This window comes from Aphis gossypii, chromosome 1 (genome assembly GCF_020184175.1).
Source record: "Aphis gossypii isolate Hap1 chromosome 1, ASM2018417v2, whole genome shotgun sequence".
Classification (NCBI taxonomy): Eukaryota; Metazoa; Arthropoda; class Insecta; order Hemiptera; family Aphididae; genus Aphis; species Aphis gossypii.
The window spans coordinates 10,858,919-10,876,882 of record NC_065530.1 but is presented as its reverse complement, the minus strand read 5'-3'; the positions used below and the strand labels follow the sequence as shown (position 1 = coordinate 10,876,882).

Below are 17,964 nucleotides of genomic sequence, written 5' to 3'. Positions count from 1 at the left end.
TTTTAATAGACACAATTCTTTATAGTATATGTCTCTAAAATATCCAATTAAACGCAACAATGAATAAACAGACGAATTAAATATAATATTCCAAACATCAATTATCATTATAGGAACAAAAAAAATGATGGCAAATTCTTTCATATAATATCAAAATTTGTTTACTTCGTACTATTATAGTTATTTAAATTACATTTATTATTTTATTATCTCGGCGTATGTACAGATAACCTCTTTACGACAAGTCAATTTATTTTTAAATAGCCAGCAGGTGCACAAAATTAATCAATTTTACTATTGTGGAATGAATATAAATTGAATTTATATAATAGGTATATAATAAAATAATACAACTTTTTATTAGTAAACCATTATGCACTTATAAATGCCTAATCGTTTTCCGTAAGTATAGGAAAGTTAAGGTTTTTCAACAACTTTAGAAACGTTAATTTTTTTTTTTATCTCAGATTTAATTAACTATCGTATTATATGTAGTTAAATACTAATTAAAGTTTGGATAAAAATTTTGTTTATTTAAATTGAAAATAGAGTTTTAACCGTTCAATTTTAAAACAAATAAGTTTCACTAAAAATAAAAATACACCAAGCGTAAAATAAATGTTAAACGTACTTTATCACTATTACTATTATTAAATGGAAATTAAATTTGTTAAAACCTTTTTCGTAGAAACGTATTCAATGCCGCCCACAATATTTCATTATACTTTTCCTAATGAGTTATTTAACAATAATTTAAAATTTGAATAAAATGTTAACATAAATAATTATAATAATAATTAGTAAATTAAACCGTTTTTAAAGTAATAAACGAAATCATTTTCAAAAGATACAGACATCTTATTAAAATCCTTATTAATAACCAAACCTTTAATTGAATATGTTACTATTTCCCCTATTGTTTACTCGATTTTATATTGCTAATAAAATCGATGTACCGTTGACTCGATTCTTTTTTTTATGTGATGAAAAAGTGAGTAACAAATAAATAGAAACATGCGTTCATCTCTTTATAAAATGGTAAAAACTAATTAATACAAATTAGATACTTATGATACGTTTGTTAAGTAAACATTCCCTGATTTATTTAATTATGCATCTACAAAATAAGCGCGTACAGTCGAACTAATAATAATAACATATCGAATTGATGCAAATTTCTAATACAGTAGTGTAACAAATAGTATTGTTATTAGCACGCACTATATAAATCTACATTTATGTATTTAAATCCAATATAAATAATTGATAAGTTTTCACAAAATAAAAACAATATTCAATTATTGTTAAAATACGTTATTTAAATTCAACTAGATGTACTCATTTTGTAATTAAATGTTCGAATTAAGACATTAATATTACAATTATTATGAAAGCACTGTATTAAGACACCTTAGAAATATTATTGAATTAATAATATTGATTTCAATAAAATTCAATACTATGAATGACTGAAATTATCAAAATATTATGGGTATTTTAGTTAAAATATAAAAAAATATTATAATATTAAAATCAGAAAAATAATAACACTACATTCTGTGTCTAAAAGTTATTTTTAATTCAAATTTATAATAAGTTCGAGTGTGTTTATAAATCTGAATATTTAAAATTCAATAGGTATCTCCCTTCCTGAACATTTATATTTAAATTACATTTTTATTAATTTTCGCGTTGGGAGCGTTCACAGCCATACAATTATGATAAGCTCGTTTATATTATATAACATATATATTATATACCTTTAGGCCGATCGATTGAACCAAGTTACCGTACTGGTCACGCGTTCGAACCGTAAATTTGGCAGGCCATCCACACCGCACCTCAGCAGTGGACAGCGAAAGCTCACAGGAATCCGGTTCAATGACTGACTCTGGTTGAAGCCATCTGGCCAACCGACAACCGGCCGAGTGCGGCGCACAAGCCACGAACTCCCTGAGAAAACGATTTTCGTTCCCGTCGACGCTGTAAACACACGAAAAAAACAACGAATTAAAATCATATTTTATAATATTGTAATCCTAACAAAGAGACGATTGTATTTATTTTATTTTTTTGACTTAGCAAGTATATAATATATTATTAGACATTATTCTTAGTACAATCTTGTATTTCACATGGTAAAATACGTGTTCTAGATCAACTCTCTAAATATGGAAACCTACAAATTGTTTAACTTTACCTCTTTTTTCGCTACAAAAAAATCCACCAGAGAACACAGCAACAATTTTCAAGATTTTCAACACAAATAATCTAAACCAAAAATTGTAAAACTTTCGAAACATATTACTAATAATATGCTCATGTCGTACAAGAATATAATTTTGATAAATATTTCTTTTTAGCTGCTAAGTTAATATAAGTTAAAAACCCTTTATTCTTGAAGTGTTCATAAATAAAAAAAAAAAAATTACTAAATATTGATATTTACGCGTTTGTGTTCGCGTATTTTTCTCTCTCTCTCTCTTTTTTTTTGTTTAGTACACAACGATTACGACGTAGAATTTCTATTTCAAACATTTTGAAATAAACAATAAATTATAGAACGGTGCAAGTATAGGTATATAATATATTGACTAGTGCTTTTAAAGAGTGTTTTTTACAATGACGATAATGTACTACGTACCAATATATTATACTATATATGAATATTTTTTGTCAGCACAATCTATTGTTGTACTGCTTGTAGCATTGAGATGACAAGCACGTCGTCTCGAGGTTCGACAAGTCAGTAGAAACATTTTCAAAATGTTTATTATGTGACATTTGAACAAGAGTACATTCATCAATGAGGATAACGACGTAAAAATTATTCTAATATAAGAGAAAGAAAAATAACTAAAAAGTAGGTATCGCGGTGTCGTGTATTATTTACCTCGTTATTTTAATAGCACAACATGCGTATAATATCATTTATAAAATTCATATAGTATCGTCACTACTTTACTGTTGTATCATTCATTCGAAATTTCTAAGAAAATCGCGAAGAGATGCCTCGCTGTCGTAAACAGAAAAATTACAGTTCATCATAATAAAAAATGATGGGTGAAAAATATTGTCTGAATAACAAAAATAAAATAATAAATAAAAAACTATAATAGCACCGTCTTTGAACTGCCAATATATTGTTATTCACGGAGCACGCGCCCACATCGCCGAGAAAGGCGACTACGTATTACACTAAATTTTTATATTCTTTGTGTTTTATATATCTGTTTCTGTGTCTCTTTCGCTCACAATGTTTAGAAATAAATCAAGTGTCGCCTGACATTAAAACACCCAATTTGCGTTCGTATTTCGGCTGGTGGCCTTCTACCGGTTATCGGATTTATCGGCGGCGTTTTACGATTATTTTATCGCATAAAAAATATAATGTTTTCCTGTTCCCAGTGTGTTGCAAACAAAACGTGCGTAGGTAGGTCGCGCATTGCATTTTTTAGAATGATATATTGTGTGCGCGTACCTGAAGGTACCCGAAAGCGCGACCGTAAACAGCTTTTATATTTTTGGAAAAGAACCGATATAAATAAATACGAAATAACACGGACGATTAAATAGGAGTTGATAATATTATATGGACATATGGTGGTGCGATAAAATCGATGAACTCGTACGGTTTGTATCCCTTAAAACTGCAGTGCGATTTCTTGTAATATGACATCATATCAAATAATTGCGTGTACTATGTAAAAAATATTACATTTTAAGTCAATAAACAGTGATTTTAACCGCTCTGCTATACATTAAGTTGTAGATCTTGAGTGTACCTCGTCTTTGAATAAGTACTTGGAACGAATAGATATGATTAGAATTCAATGATAAATTATTATGCAGATATCATGTGATGAGAAACGATTATGGTCCAACTTTTTGGTAACTATTGTCACCGAACGACTTTTTTGATAACCAAATATTATACATTATAATAATAGATTTTTTTATTTTATTTCTCTATTATTTTGATAAGTTCCTTCTATCTTCCAAAGCAGTGATTCAATTTTCTATCCGTAGAACACAATATTAACGACCATTCCAATGACACGACAAAAATACACTTTCTATCGCTCACCAATCTAAAACGTATTATTTATAATATACTTATTGTATTGTAATTTTATACTTATATACAGACCGTGGATCGATATTTTGTGTAATTACTATTGCACCACACGTATTACAATAACATAATGACTAACGAGCGATAGACAGACCACTACTAGACGGAAGTCTGTAAGACGATATCGAAAGGCTAAAAATAATTATCGTACACTTTAACAATAATATTATAATTTTATCTCCGGGCATTTGTCACTCATTAATTTGTATATTTTACAATAATATCATTTTTCGCGTTACTATTACTCTTTCTATATACTTTACATCGTTATCGTTACGGATGATAGTTAATAAAAATATTATTATTATTATTATAACGAATTTATATTTCTGCGCGTGCAGAACAAATTGTGCTACCTACGGTTTATTTTTTATTTTTAAATAAGTACTTATATAATATTATGTTTAACGTCATGATGACTATTATAATATTAATAATCGTTTGATAATGGCTCAAATGATAATATACGACGATTATTAACGTATAAATATAAATATATGTATAAATAAGCATAATACCTATTCATGCTTGAATGTATATACTATAGATTAGGTGATGGCTATGTAAAAATGAAATATATTTTAGTGCATACATAACTTACATTCACATAAATATTATTACACTGTGCTATATGTTGATGCACATTTTGTATTTTGTAGTTATTATAACTTAAAAGTAATTACGCACTTATATTTATACTGAATAATAATTCACTAAAATGTCATAAAATATTACAATTAAAAACTATAAAGTTTAAAGCTACTCTCGTTTTTAAAGCTATAGTAATATTTATGCACTCGATATATAAGCCTGTATAATTTAAGTAATAAGTTTGAATGATATTGTGTACGAACGAATGGAAAATTATGATGTTTATTAATATAAAGAGTAATAAAAGTTTGGTAGTAATTTATGCATGAAAAATAGTGAGTATTAAAAAAAAAAGAATGAATAATTTTATTCATTTTTTTGTTTTTTTTTTTTTTATCTTTGTTTGATTTGATCAATTCATAAAAATTAGTCAACTAGCGATTCGTATTAGTGATTTATATTTTTAATTGCTCATAAAAAAAAAAAAACTTAAAATAAATACTCCGCCATTCGAAATCAATACCGTTCGAATAATATTTATCAGACATTAAAAACGAATGAAGTGGTTCAATCGATATAGTTATATAAACCACTGTAGATATACCTATTTGAATAAATGGGCGTCGACTGGAACGTGCGTGATTTATATTTTATCGCGCCTATATACAGAATATTAATTAATTTAATATACTATTTAGTGCTAATAATTATACACATATATATTATTATGTTTGCACTGTTCTAAGTGGATCTTAAAATTATTTAGTATTATATTTTCCAAACACGATAATTTTCAAAATGCACGTACGTATTGATGCTTATCGGCGCATACATATTTACTTATAATATCCAACGATTCTATAAACTGTTGTTAATTTCGAGATCAATATAAATCGTGTTGATGCAGATTATATTTAATAAATCGGAAAATATGATGATTATTTTGTATTGGCAATAGTATTTTAAATAAAATTAACCAGAATTTATTATAGTGTGTTCCGTCTTAAATATATTTCTAAAATAAACCACAAACATAGTGTTTGTTCACTCTTGAATTTTATACTATACCTATTGTAGATCAACGGATAAACTGGGTAACAATCTTGGCTTTTCTACGGCTTACTTTAATTGTTATATAATAGTAACGATTACAAAAATAATCATATTTTATCGATATCGCAATGAGTCATCAGCACAGCGAAAGAACAAAAAAATGACAAAATAACAACGGTTAGGCAATGTTCATGATTGAAACAAATAAATAACTAAAAAACACTACGACAATTTCGCGTGTCTATATATATAACAGGATACGCGTGTTCGCACCGAGTATATTATTATTATTATACATTTTATTCACTGCGGGCCGGTATTACGAATTCGACTTAATAACACGGCATGTGTGAATTATAGAGTTTAATAAGGATACAAACACTTTGAATAATTTAAAGTCGAGAATCGTGGTTATATATATATATATATATATTATTAGTACGAGCGTAGACGTACTTTTCGTCTTCTAATCTCACTCGTGGGGAGAAGTGGATTGCAGTACGGTATTATTCCCTTCAACTACCCAACGGCCTAAAGACTCGTTAGGCGTTTAAAATTTAAATCATGAAATGTTTGCTAATTTATTATTTACTCGTAATATTATTGTAATAACTTATTATGAAACTTTATACTATTCTGATTTCCGATGGTGAATTATTACTGTAAATTATGCACACTACTACTCCTATTTGAATAATAAACGTATGTATACCTATAACATTTATCAATCAACTAACACGCTACTTCAAAATCAGAATCTAAAAAATAAGTATAGTCGTCATAATGAATGATAAAAAAATACAAAATTTTTCAATATTACGTAAGTATTATATTCTTGAATATTTTAAATACATATTAGCGTTTGTTTTGTTTTGTTATTTTTTTTAACCAATGAATTAATATTAAGGAACAGGACTGAAAGAATCGTGAGGTAAAACCACACCAAACGTGTGTGACTGTAAGGGAGTCAACACTGAAACTGTAGATATAAAAACGAATAGTATCATTTATAATTATTTGTGTAAGGCCAATACAAAAAAACTAAAAAGATCTACATTTGTGAGTGTGTGTCAACGGTAGACAATCTACACATCAACGTACGACACATCCTCTACACGATAAATCACTAGTCGACGATAGATATCAACGCGTGAAACATGTAATATGCATATATTTATGTATTTTTGTAGAATATAATATAACTGTACGACATGGTATCGTCACTTCATATCGTGATTGAAAGTGTTAGCAAAAATGTACTTAATTATTTCGATGACGATTTAAAATCTCAATTATAACGATAAATTGTGCTTTTTGAATTCGGTTGTTTTTTAAACAACAAAAGACTTTGGTAAATAATTATGTAGCTTGCTTATTACGGGACCTCAAAGGCGTATATTTTATTATTCACGAATGATATAATTATTTTTTCTCGTAACATAATAATATGTAATTTGTTTGAAAAAAAAAAAATATTTGACACGATGGCGAATTATAATTGTAATTTGTTTTGTTTTATTTTTTCTGTTTCTATAGATATCTATACTATTGTAAGAATCACATAACTCTACAAATTCATTCATATTTTGTATGCATTACGATTTAATTGAAAATCGTGGAATATTAAATGTATAATATTATAGATAACATATTGCGCATTAAAGTTGTATTAAAGTAGAATTTACAACACCTACATTTTTATGACCGTTCGCATCGCGTAATGGTAACCGTATAAAAAATTAATAGTGTAAATGTATATTATAAATACACATTTCTGTATAGTATAAAAGTAATAATAATAATAATAATAACGTAATCTGGCAACAGTTTGGAATGAAGCGGCAAAAAAATAACTAATAAATTTTCGAGATTAGTTTAGGGAAAACAACGGACTCTGTTCACAAAGAGACCTTTAGACAATTGAATAGTGGTTTTTGTAATTGGATTTCCCCGGCTGAACGTTTTCCATTTGCACAAATCTTGAAGGGCGACAGGGGTGGTGCTTGGGTGAACGTCAAGTCGTATAAAAACTACATTGTACACACACACACAAACATAAACACTTCGTATACGATAATATATCTCTTTCTGCGCGTGCCATTCATCGGGTTTCGGATAATATGGTGGCTTTTGGATGTATGTGGGGTGGCATAAGGGTTGGTTTTGTAACTCCGCGATGTGAAACAGTGACTATAATACACACCTCTATGAACGAGCGCACTATGTGTGTGTGGGTGCTGGTAACAAATTAAATGCGATTAATGCGGTCGCAAAGAGAAGGAAATGTATTAGAGAAATATATTGTTATCATATAGTCTATATTCGATTGACGCAACGATATTGTATGTGTAACATGAAAATACTACTAGCGATGTCTGTGACAAATTGAATAATTTACAGATTTAGCATTTCTTAAGCTCCGTTAAATGTAAACCATAATATACAGATTCTTAACACAGTCAATTGAATTGTTTTGACCAAATATAAAATACAGGTCTATATACTAATTGTATCCGATTACACATTAACCATTTTATTTTTATAACATTACGGATCTTACTAGATCAGTCAAGAAAATCGGTGAGAATTTGGACTATATACCAACATTATCTTGAATTACTTCATTTCAAAACCATGAGTGCAATAGACTTGATTGTGGATCGCTTACAAATGCTTACACACACATACACACATTTCCTTTTATTAATATACAGATTTAGTGTATAATATGGCGTGTATTGCGGACACTAAAACTACAGTACAATATATGAATGATAATAACAGCTGCGATGATGTATATCGTATATGTATATATAAACCACGGTTGTGGTCGACTCTCATTCACACCAATTCCACCACTGAAGGGAATTATACCTAGGTACAATATACCTCTAATGTTAATAATATTATTATTATTATTACCAAACGGGGTCGATCCATTATAGAACATTATACCGCCCGCGTATAACTCCTATCAAGTCTGCCACGCCTCAAGTTACAAATCGACGTCATTATGCGGCCCTGTGCGTTACATCATTATTATTATGCATTTACGTGACGGCAAAAGACAAACAAATATTACTGTGGCTCCTGCGATCTAATAAGTCGTGCAGGTGACAAGTCTGAGGAGTCAATGTTTCACTGTATGAGTATGTCGTAAAAGTTTTCATACAGTAATATAATAAAATAAAAAAGACAGCTTTAGTAAAAAAAAGTTGTGTTCACACAACACTGAAGAATTTAGAAAAGATTGAGATAAATATAGCTAATTGATTTTGAAGTTAACAATACAAATAAAAATCATCCTGGATATTTATCTATATCCGTAGGATTATAAAATTGTGTCAAAGATGAAGATTTTTATTTAATAAAAATATTATTACATAAATGTTTTGACACTTAGATTTTTAATTTAATCCGTACTATACAAAATTATAAAAAAATCATAAAAATTTAATTTTTGATAAATTAACCTAACCTAACCTAATGAATTAGCTAGTTAATTTTAATCATATGCCTAATTAGAAAATAAAACATCTAATTAGGTATGATAAACCAATGAATAGATTATCCCGATACATCACATCATATTCAAGCTTTCTTGTCCAATAATTCATTGATATAGTTTAATTATAAGTTCTTAATAATATAAGTAATAGCATTAGACATAATTAAGTTTCATTATAGATTCATCTAACAGTTCATCGGTGACAAACTGACAACATTCGGTGCGATGAAAACGTATAAGAATTTTAATCACTTCTAAAGGTTCATTATTGCCACTAATAATTGATTTGAATGTTATATTTATTTTAAAGATTTGAATTATTGAAATACATTTTTATGCAAATGTATACTTGTTGTTATTTAGGTCATACTTGAATACACTTTTGATGTTTTTTTTTCTCTTTTATCTTTCTATGAGTGTTTTTATTCTACTTCAGACATCCAAGTCGTTTGCTCAATAACGACAAAAAAAAACAGCCGTGCAAAAGTTGTACCGTTATGTAGTGGCTACAAATATATAATATATACGGGGACAAAAATGGTTGCCTTAAGTAAACATGTCCTTTATAACCATGGCCAATATAATATCATACGCGGGTAGACGTTGATGCGCATTTTCGTAAATTTTTTAACCGGCTAAAAGCTAACAATACCGTGGTTTTATTAATCATCGCCTACATATATATATATATAATATCGTGTCATAGCTAGGATGGATGATAAAGACTTTTCGGTTTCTTCGTATACGCAAACGAATCTACACGCGTTTAAGTGTCCTGTTTAATGGTCAGGACATGATAAAATTGTTTACGACTATAGAAATAAACCGCCGATAAATTTGCAGTAAACCTTTCTATCTCGTTTCGCAAGCACTCTCGGAGGGAGATTTGTTTGGATTTTCACTCGTGGCTTTATACAACAAACAAACAAACATGGAACTATAAATTAAGTGCACCGATGTTGCAGTTGTAACTGCTGGTCTCGCACTGCCGCTGCAGTATCTACATTTTTTATGCACGGTCATCAAAGAATCTTATAATCATTAACTTATTTTACTCTTTATATTTTTTAATAATAATTCTGAATAAATATTACTGAACCACGATATTATTTATTGACTTATCACTATATTTATATTATATACCCTTCTAAAATATATAAATATTAAATACGATGTATAAGTACTATATATGTACAACGGTACGAAATACTCAAATGGCAATATTAGAGATCAAGGTACAGTTTTTAATTTAACGCCCGTCGTTGAATTAGTTATTTTAATTTATAAAATATTCACCAAACAAAATTAATTTAACATTTTTTGAGTGATAAATTTTAACGTAAGAAGTTGGTTATTTGAAAAATTATTAACGTTTTAAAAAATATTTTATATAAGTAGGTACTTAAGTGGAAAAAAACATTATTTAAAAAAATGAATATTTTTTTTTGTTATTTTTGTCGTTATTATATTTTTATTTTTATTTTTTTTAATGACAAAATGCGTTTTTCATTCCTTGTTCTAAGGTAGAATATTTTTAGTATGCTTTGATCGGACGAGTATTTTATGTTTTATAATCGTTTCAAGTTTATATGAGCGTTTAATAATTTGTGTAATGGTACAAGGATACCAAGCAAAATGTTGAACTACAATATCATTTATCTAAACTTAATACCTGCATCAACTAATAGAATACTCGCCTATAAAGTTGTATTTCATAAGTATACAAAATATTAAAAATAATATTCTGCTTGGAACATGTAATTAAAGGCATTTGTTGCAAAAGTATAAAAACTTAAAAAAAATTAAAATAACAATAATAATGGCAGTAATAAATAGTGAAAATATAATATTTTTTTCTACGAACATCAATTGTTGTTGTAATGAATAAAAATTATGTATGAGAAATATTTTCAAAAACATCAATATTTTTTTTAAATAATGAGTGTCTTAGATTAAAAGCGTCACTTTCGTGAATATATGATTATAATAAATAATAATATGATTGCTTAATGATAATATTACTAATAGTGCTTTTGTACTTATCCAGGGGTGTACACTGTACACACACTATATATTTTATCCACGCGCAATTCTTATTTACGTTTTGAGCTGGGGCTATACACTATACAATTTGTAAAAATATATAAATAACCTCGTTATGTATAATATTATTATCATATATCAATACGAATTTCCTAATTTGAATGAGTTCTCATTACGTGTTTGTAGATGATTCGATTGACTCTGCACGATATAATATAATAATATATATTTTATTACGAGAAACGGCCGTGCTTTTCGAATGCGTCGGAACAGAGATATCACATCTCATGTACGGTATAAATTCCAATTACGGTGTAGCAGTCTTGCGATTAATACATATATACGTTTTATCGTTTCAATGAAACACGTAGTGCAGTGCCCGATAAAAGCCAGTTGATTGAGACCATTGTCTGTCGGAAAAACGGTTAACACGCGACCGAGCAAAGTGACGGGTGAAACACGGTTCAATTTAAATATGCTCACGAACGTAACAAAATCGTTCGATATATCTGGGTGCGAATCGGAACAAATAACCGTGGGCATTTCTTCGGCGCTGCCCAAAAAATATAGACGTTTATTTATTTAGCAATGCACAGACTAAGACCCAAGAATAATTTTTAAAATAATGATAACAAATCAAAATGATATTACGGTTAATAAAAAAATAATAATAATAACACAGTTTAATTTTACGATAAATATAATACTATACTGTAAATTATAATCTTAAACTTACAAAGTAATAATAATGACAAACGACTTACTAAATTATTTAAATAACTTTTAAACATATTTTGATAACAAAATTAAAAGGATCCACTTCAAAGAATTTTATACCACGTGTCATCCTGCAGTATATGTCAGTAGACAATATAAAGGAAGCTCAAGTAATGTGGAATCTTGGTTGTGAAATATTTGCAAATATGTATAATATGTGTATAATGGTTTTGTGTACGTTTACGACGATGTTTATTTTAATAACGAAGTACAGTTTTAGTGTTGTCGTAATAGAACTTTTTGCAAAGAGCGATCGCATACGGCAATAAATGATTAATGACTCGAAAGTAGAAAAAAAAATCGAAATAGACGTTGTAAAACAAAAGTCACCGAATGTTCGTGGAACCTACATTTACAGTGATTAATATGTGTGCGGCTCCATTGACGAAAGCTCAAGTATTGTCTTACATTCTTCCAAATGCGTTTGTAAATAATCGCAAAGTATATTATAATTTACAGGAGCGTCTCGTCATTACACAAGCGTTTCCGTGGAAAAATCGAAAAACGGGTTTAAATAATCATAATGCACCGTTTCGAAAATCGAATTCCTCCGTATAAATTCCGACTGTGTATATAATATGATGTCGTGTACCAAACAGATCGTTTAATTTATAAACGTGCGAAATATTAACATAAGCATTCACACAATAATATACATAAAATAATAATATAATATATATAAAACGGTTTGATCGTTTCGAAAAGTGTTTGAAACGGTATTGTTAAGTACGCGAGCTTCGGGACTTGTATTATTCGAACGACTATATATTGTACGTTTAGTAGTAGACTGAAGGCATATCACAATAATATATTATTAATATGTAAACTCAAAACGGCGCGGGTCATCGTCTCGGTCGACACTTATTCTTTAGGCAAATAAACGACAGAAATAACAAGCCCGGCCGAGAGAGCGGCGAGCGTAATAGACGAGAGGTTTTTAAATTGGCTCACGTCTCCGATCAATTTGACTATTTGTCAGCGTCACGCTCACGCCCTTATTGCGGTTCGGGACGACGCGTCGTCGCGGTTCCCCTCCGGCCGCCCGTATCCATATATACATATATATTAAGGGGTTTTCGGCGCGTTCGGTTTTTTTCCCCGCACCGCCACTGCCGATGATCGATGAACGTGGAGACGACAGCACAACCAAAGGGGTCGGGTGCGAGTGTAAATGAGAAAAAAAACCGTCGACGGACGTGGACGAATGGAGAAAATAAAACGCACGCAGCGGCGTTCCAAAACCGTTTTGTATATAAGATATTACGCCTTAGAAGAAGTCTAGAGATCCCATCGCACTGCTGACGTATAATAATAATAATAATAATGTTTTATGTCGCTGCCTTGAATATCAGAATATGCGAATTCGCATACGAGATGGACTGACGAGGAGACGTTTTTTCGTGTCAATACACGCGTCATTAGTATAAAACCGTCTGCATTACAATATAATAATATATAAATATGATTTAATATTCATGCAAATTGTAAAATTTTCATATACTTAAGAATCACTAACTTATTTTTTTTTTTATCAAAGACATACATAAATAATATTAAAATTTAAAATATTATATTAAACTCTGAGGAACTAAAATGACATATATTATATTAAATTTTAGATTGTGAGTGGCTCGATGAATGATGGTATTGATTTTAAAACAATGTGTGTATGTGTGTTTTTGTCTGTCATCATCACCTTTTGGGACAGTAAAAATGTCTTTGATTTTAAACTTTAGGGGTAGTTCTGGTAGCAAATTGCATCTAGTCAATATTTAATGGGGTCAAAGTGGACATTTTCTAAAGCTTAATATATTCATATTTTCAATACACAACATTTCAAAAATATTTTGATTTTTTTTTAACTATTTATGAGCATAATCAATTTTCGATTTTTTTTTTTTTAATTTTTTTCGATAAAAGAGATAAAAATCTTAAAAGTACAAGTTTTAGTCATACAAGTTTCCTGAGAAATATTTTATTTACCAATTAAAAAAATTATGACATGTTTTGTTAAAATCACGAACTTGTATGAATAATTTTGTAACAATTGTAACTACAAATTTATAAAATATTAATTATCCAAGGATTGAAAATATTTGAATACAAGGTTCCTCGAGATTCGTTCATATTAAAACCAAACAATTTAAATGAATCACATTTAATTTGTTAGATACTTATATGTTTTAATATATCTTACGGTATTCAAGGACCATATGTATTTAATTTCTCAAAGTTATATAATATGTCAGATGGGCTTAAAAGACTTCCAACCTTAAGTTTATGATGAGTAGAATATTATCTACCGAACCGTGAACTGTCTAAGTCATAATAATATTCATAAATAAAATATGTTACCACGTTTAATTATTGTTGCTTACTCTGTTTTAGTCGTTTCAAAACAATTTCGTGTAAAGCAGGACTTTTAAAAGTGTATGTTGTGAGTTTAATTAAAATAGAGGATGTAAATACTATATAAATATATTTAAATTCATTATTTCTCGCGCCTGCTTTTCATAATATTATATAGTTACATATAATATGTAAGATGGTATATCGGAAAAATTGGCCACTATATTGTTACACTGAAATGAAGTATTTCTGTTTCACTTTTCACTTTTGAAGTATGTACATAGCTTATACTATGGGCACCTTTTGGCCAACCTTTAGTATAAAACGTTTTCTATTATTTCTCGTTGTTATCCGTAGGGGTACTTTTAGTTTTAATAATATTACGAAATCCGTTCGTTCGATTTCGTGCTGCAATGTAATTTGATATTTTGTTTTCTTTCTAAAGCTGAAAAGAGGCCGAACTATAATCCGCGATCAAATACCAAGTTTAAAATTTAAAGTTACGATGATCAAAGCACAGCTGACGCCTGACACATCACAGATCGAGCCAACCGAAAACTTCTAATAAAATTCTTCGTAAAATTTTATACAAACACGACATTATAATACTCGTATACCACGAAATCATACATATTACTATATATATTATGTAAAACTAAAGTAAATAAAGTTCTATGCAAAATAATTTATTTCAATAGCATAACCCGCCAAGCGCATCAAATCAGAATACTTATTCTGAATTTAATCGAATCTAACAAACTTGGAATACTCAGAAAAAGTAATCATAATTGGCATAATTTATAAATATTATATAGACTCAAATATGGTTTTAGAAACGTAAATTGTCATCGTTGATAATTGGTTCAAAATGTTGTTTGAATTATTAAAAAACTTATATTATTATGTTTTGGAATTTTATAAAGAGACACTAAAAACATTGTTAAATTTAACAATAAAGTCTACGCTAACAATAGTTCTAGTAAACAAATTTAATTTCTTTATGTCCATGTTGATGTATTATTAGAATTACAAAACTCTAATTTTGAACAATTCATTTTATAACGCGAAACATATTGATATTGTACATGAATTACAATATTTAATTGTGCGTTTATTCAAAAAATAAATAAATATAGCATACAATATATTTTTAAAATCTTTCAATTGTATTTATTTAGCACACCTATTTCATCTCGTTAAAATTAATCTTAATATTGAACTATAATAAAGTTATATAAGGTATAGATGGAACTCTATAAAAATACGTTAACGGTTATGATCTCTAAATTGTATAATTATAATATACATTTATGTAATATGTGTCTGTAGATACTTCATTAATAGTTTATAATGAATTATAGTTATTGCTTAAGTGTAAACCACATCAACGAGTAATATTGTTTAGTTTGCTAATTTGGCGTTTATATAAACGCTCACATTACCGTTACGCATTTAATTATTGTATCCTATCTAAGCATAGCATATAGGTATCTGGTATATATATATATATATATATATACATAAAATAAAATGTAAATGCTAGTTTTCAAATAAACATACATTTAATTCGTTTAAACGGCAAATAACGACTAATCTGTTGCTCGTCGAACGACACGTGCGGGACCAATTTTACACTTGCCTAAAAGTTTAATATATCTCTAATGTGGTTAACTCTCAAGGGTAGGCCATATAATGTATTATATACACAATATATATAGTTTAAGGATGAGTAGGACGAATTTATATGGATATATGTTTTGTGAAATGATTCCAGGATACGATTTGTATTCGCAGCAGAGATTTCGCCATGAATCAAATGTGTAGCTGCAGAAAATAATGAAGTATATATATTTTAGCTATACCTATATTACTAGTAAAACATTCACACACACACACATGAATATATATCTATATAAATTACACATCCTATTTTATGTAAAAAAAAAAAAAGGTTATTGCGTCTTAGTTTTTACATGTGAAAAATATACATAAATAAATAATATCATTTATAAATAATGAACATGCAATAAGTAGATCTAAAAAATCATCCTTAATCAAGTTACAACATAACATATAATATTGTATCAAACCAGGAATTTATATTTGGCATGAACTGGGGTGTGAGATTATGGTATTGTTCATATTGGTCATAACCACCAAATTCTATTATAACATCTAAGAATTTTAAACTGTATAGTAATATTAAAATTCGTCAATCGTCAATATTAGAAGATTTAAGAAAAAAATAATAGGAAATTCACACAAACAGCATTGAAATAACAAAAAAGCAAAAGAGAGTTATAACAATATTATAGGTAACATGTCAACGATTTTTAAAACATTACTTTGAACATGTTATTTTGAATAGAAATCCTAATTACAGTATTCTTGAACTGTTACTACTTCATTAAATAAAATTACTAAGCAATACCATGCTACAGATTTTATCTTTACGAAACGTTAATTAAAATATATTGAACGTTTACTATTATTGTTTTTATCCATAAATACTAAACTTAATAAATGTTTATGAACTTTTCAATATTTGTACATATTTTAGTCAACGGCATACATCTTTTTGATATATATTTTATAATTTGAATTACCAGTACCATTCGGTATGTATACAAGAAACGTAGACTGTTACTTAATAATGTTATTAATATGAATATAATATAATATACACTGCAGAAGGTAATTTATTAATCTTTACGATAATAATGTGTAGGTACCTATATGTAAATATATATATTTACTTCACACATCCATGAATAAATCACATAATTTAACGAGCAATATTTCATTACCTACCTTGCCAACTATACTTATGTCTTATATAAATTTCTAATTTGCTACAACTTACAACATACTTGTAAATATCGTCATATAGTGTTAATCGTAAAGGACATCTTTGACACGTCTTCAACAAAATGTAATAACTAGTAACATACTAATATAATTAGAAAATTTCATTAGTTGAATATATTTTGATTGTAAAATTTCGTGTACCGAATGTTTTGTGTTTGATTTATTTAATCGAGCTAAATTATTTGTATAGTTAAAATATGTGTTTTAATAAATTATCAGTTATTCATTATATATTGTGTCATACATTAAATTGATGATATTTTTTTAATTTATCACATATTTGATATTATACGTATATAAATTTATATTAAACTATTTTACCCATCGTCTATTACTATTTTACTTGTAAATTATCGATTGAATTTATTAAAGAAACACAGCATACTTAAAGAATAATACTGTAGTGGTAATAGGTAAATAATATAGTATACATTGGTATACCATATATACCTATATATACATCTGGTATACTGGATCAACTTTTGAACATGCTACTCCTAACTGATTTTAAAAACCCGACCAAAAACTAACGTTTTCCATTTTTAGCCCTTTTTAACCCCTTTAGGGACTGAATAATGGAAAATGAGGTAATAGATATTTCATTATTTGTGTTATATGGTAGGTATATATGCTAAATTTA

General features: G+C 28.2%; 1 protein-coding gene across 2 annotated transcripts in view; it reads right to left on the bottom strand.

Moving 5' to 3' along the window:
• Positions 1 to 17,964, bottom strand: part of LOC114130748 (E3 ubiquitin-protein ligase MYCBP2) — a 272,960-nt gene that overhangs the window by 37,855 nt on the left and 217,141 nt on the right. For both annotated transcript variants that reach the window (XM_050203587.1, XM_050203594.1), the window contains exon 36: positions 1,761 to 1,983. In XM_050203587.1, coding sequence (XP_050059544.1) covers positions 1,761 to 1,983 — 223 coding nt within the window. The remainder of the gene's footprint in view (positions 1 to 1,760; positions 1,984 to 17,964) is intronic.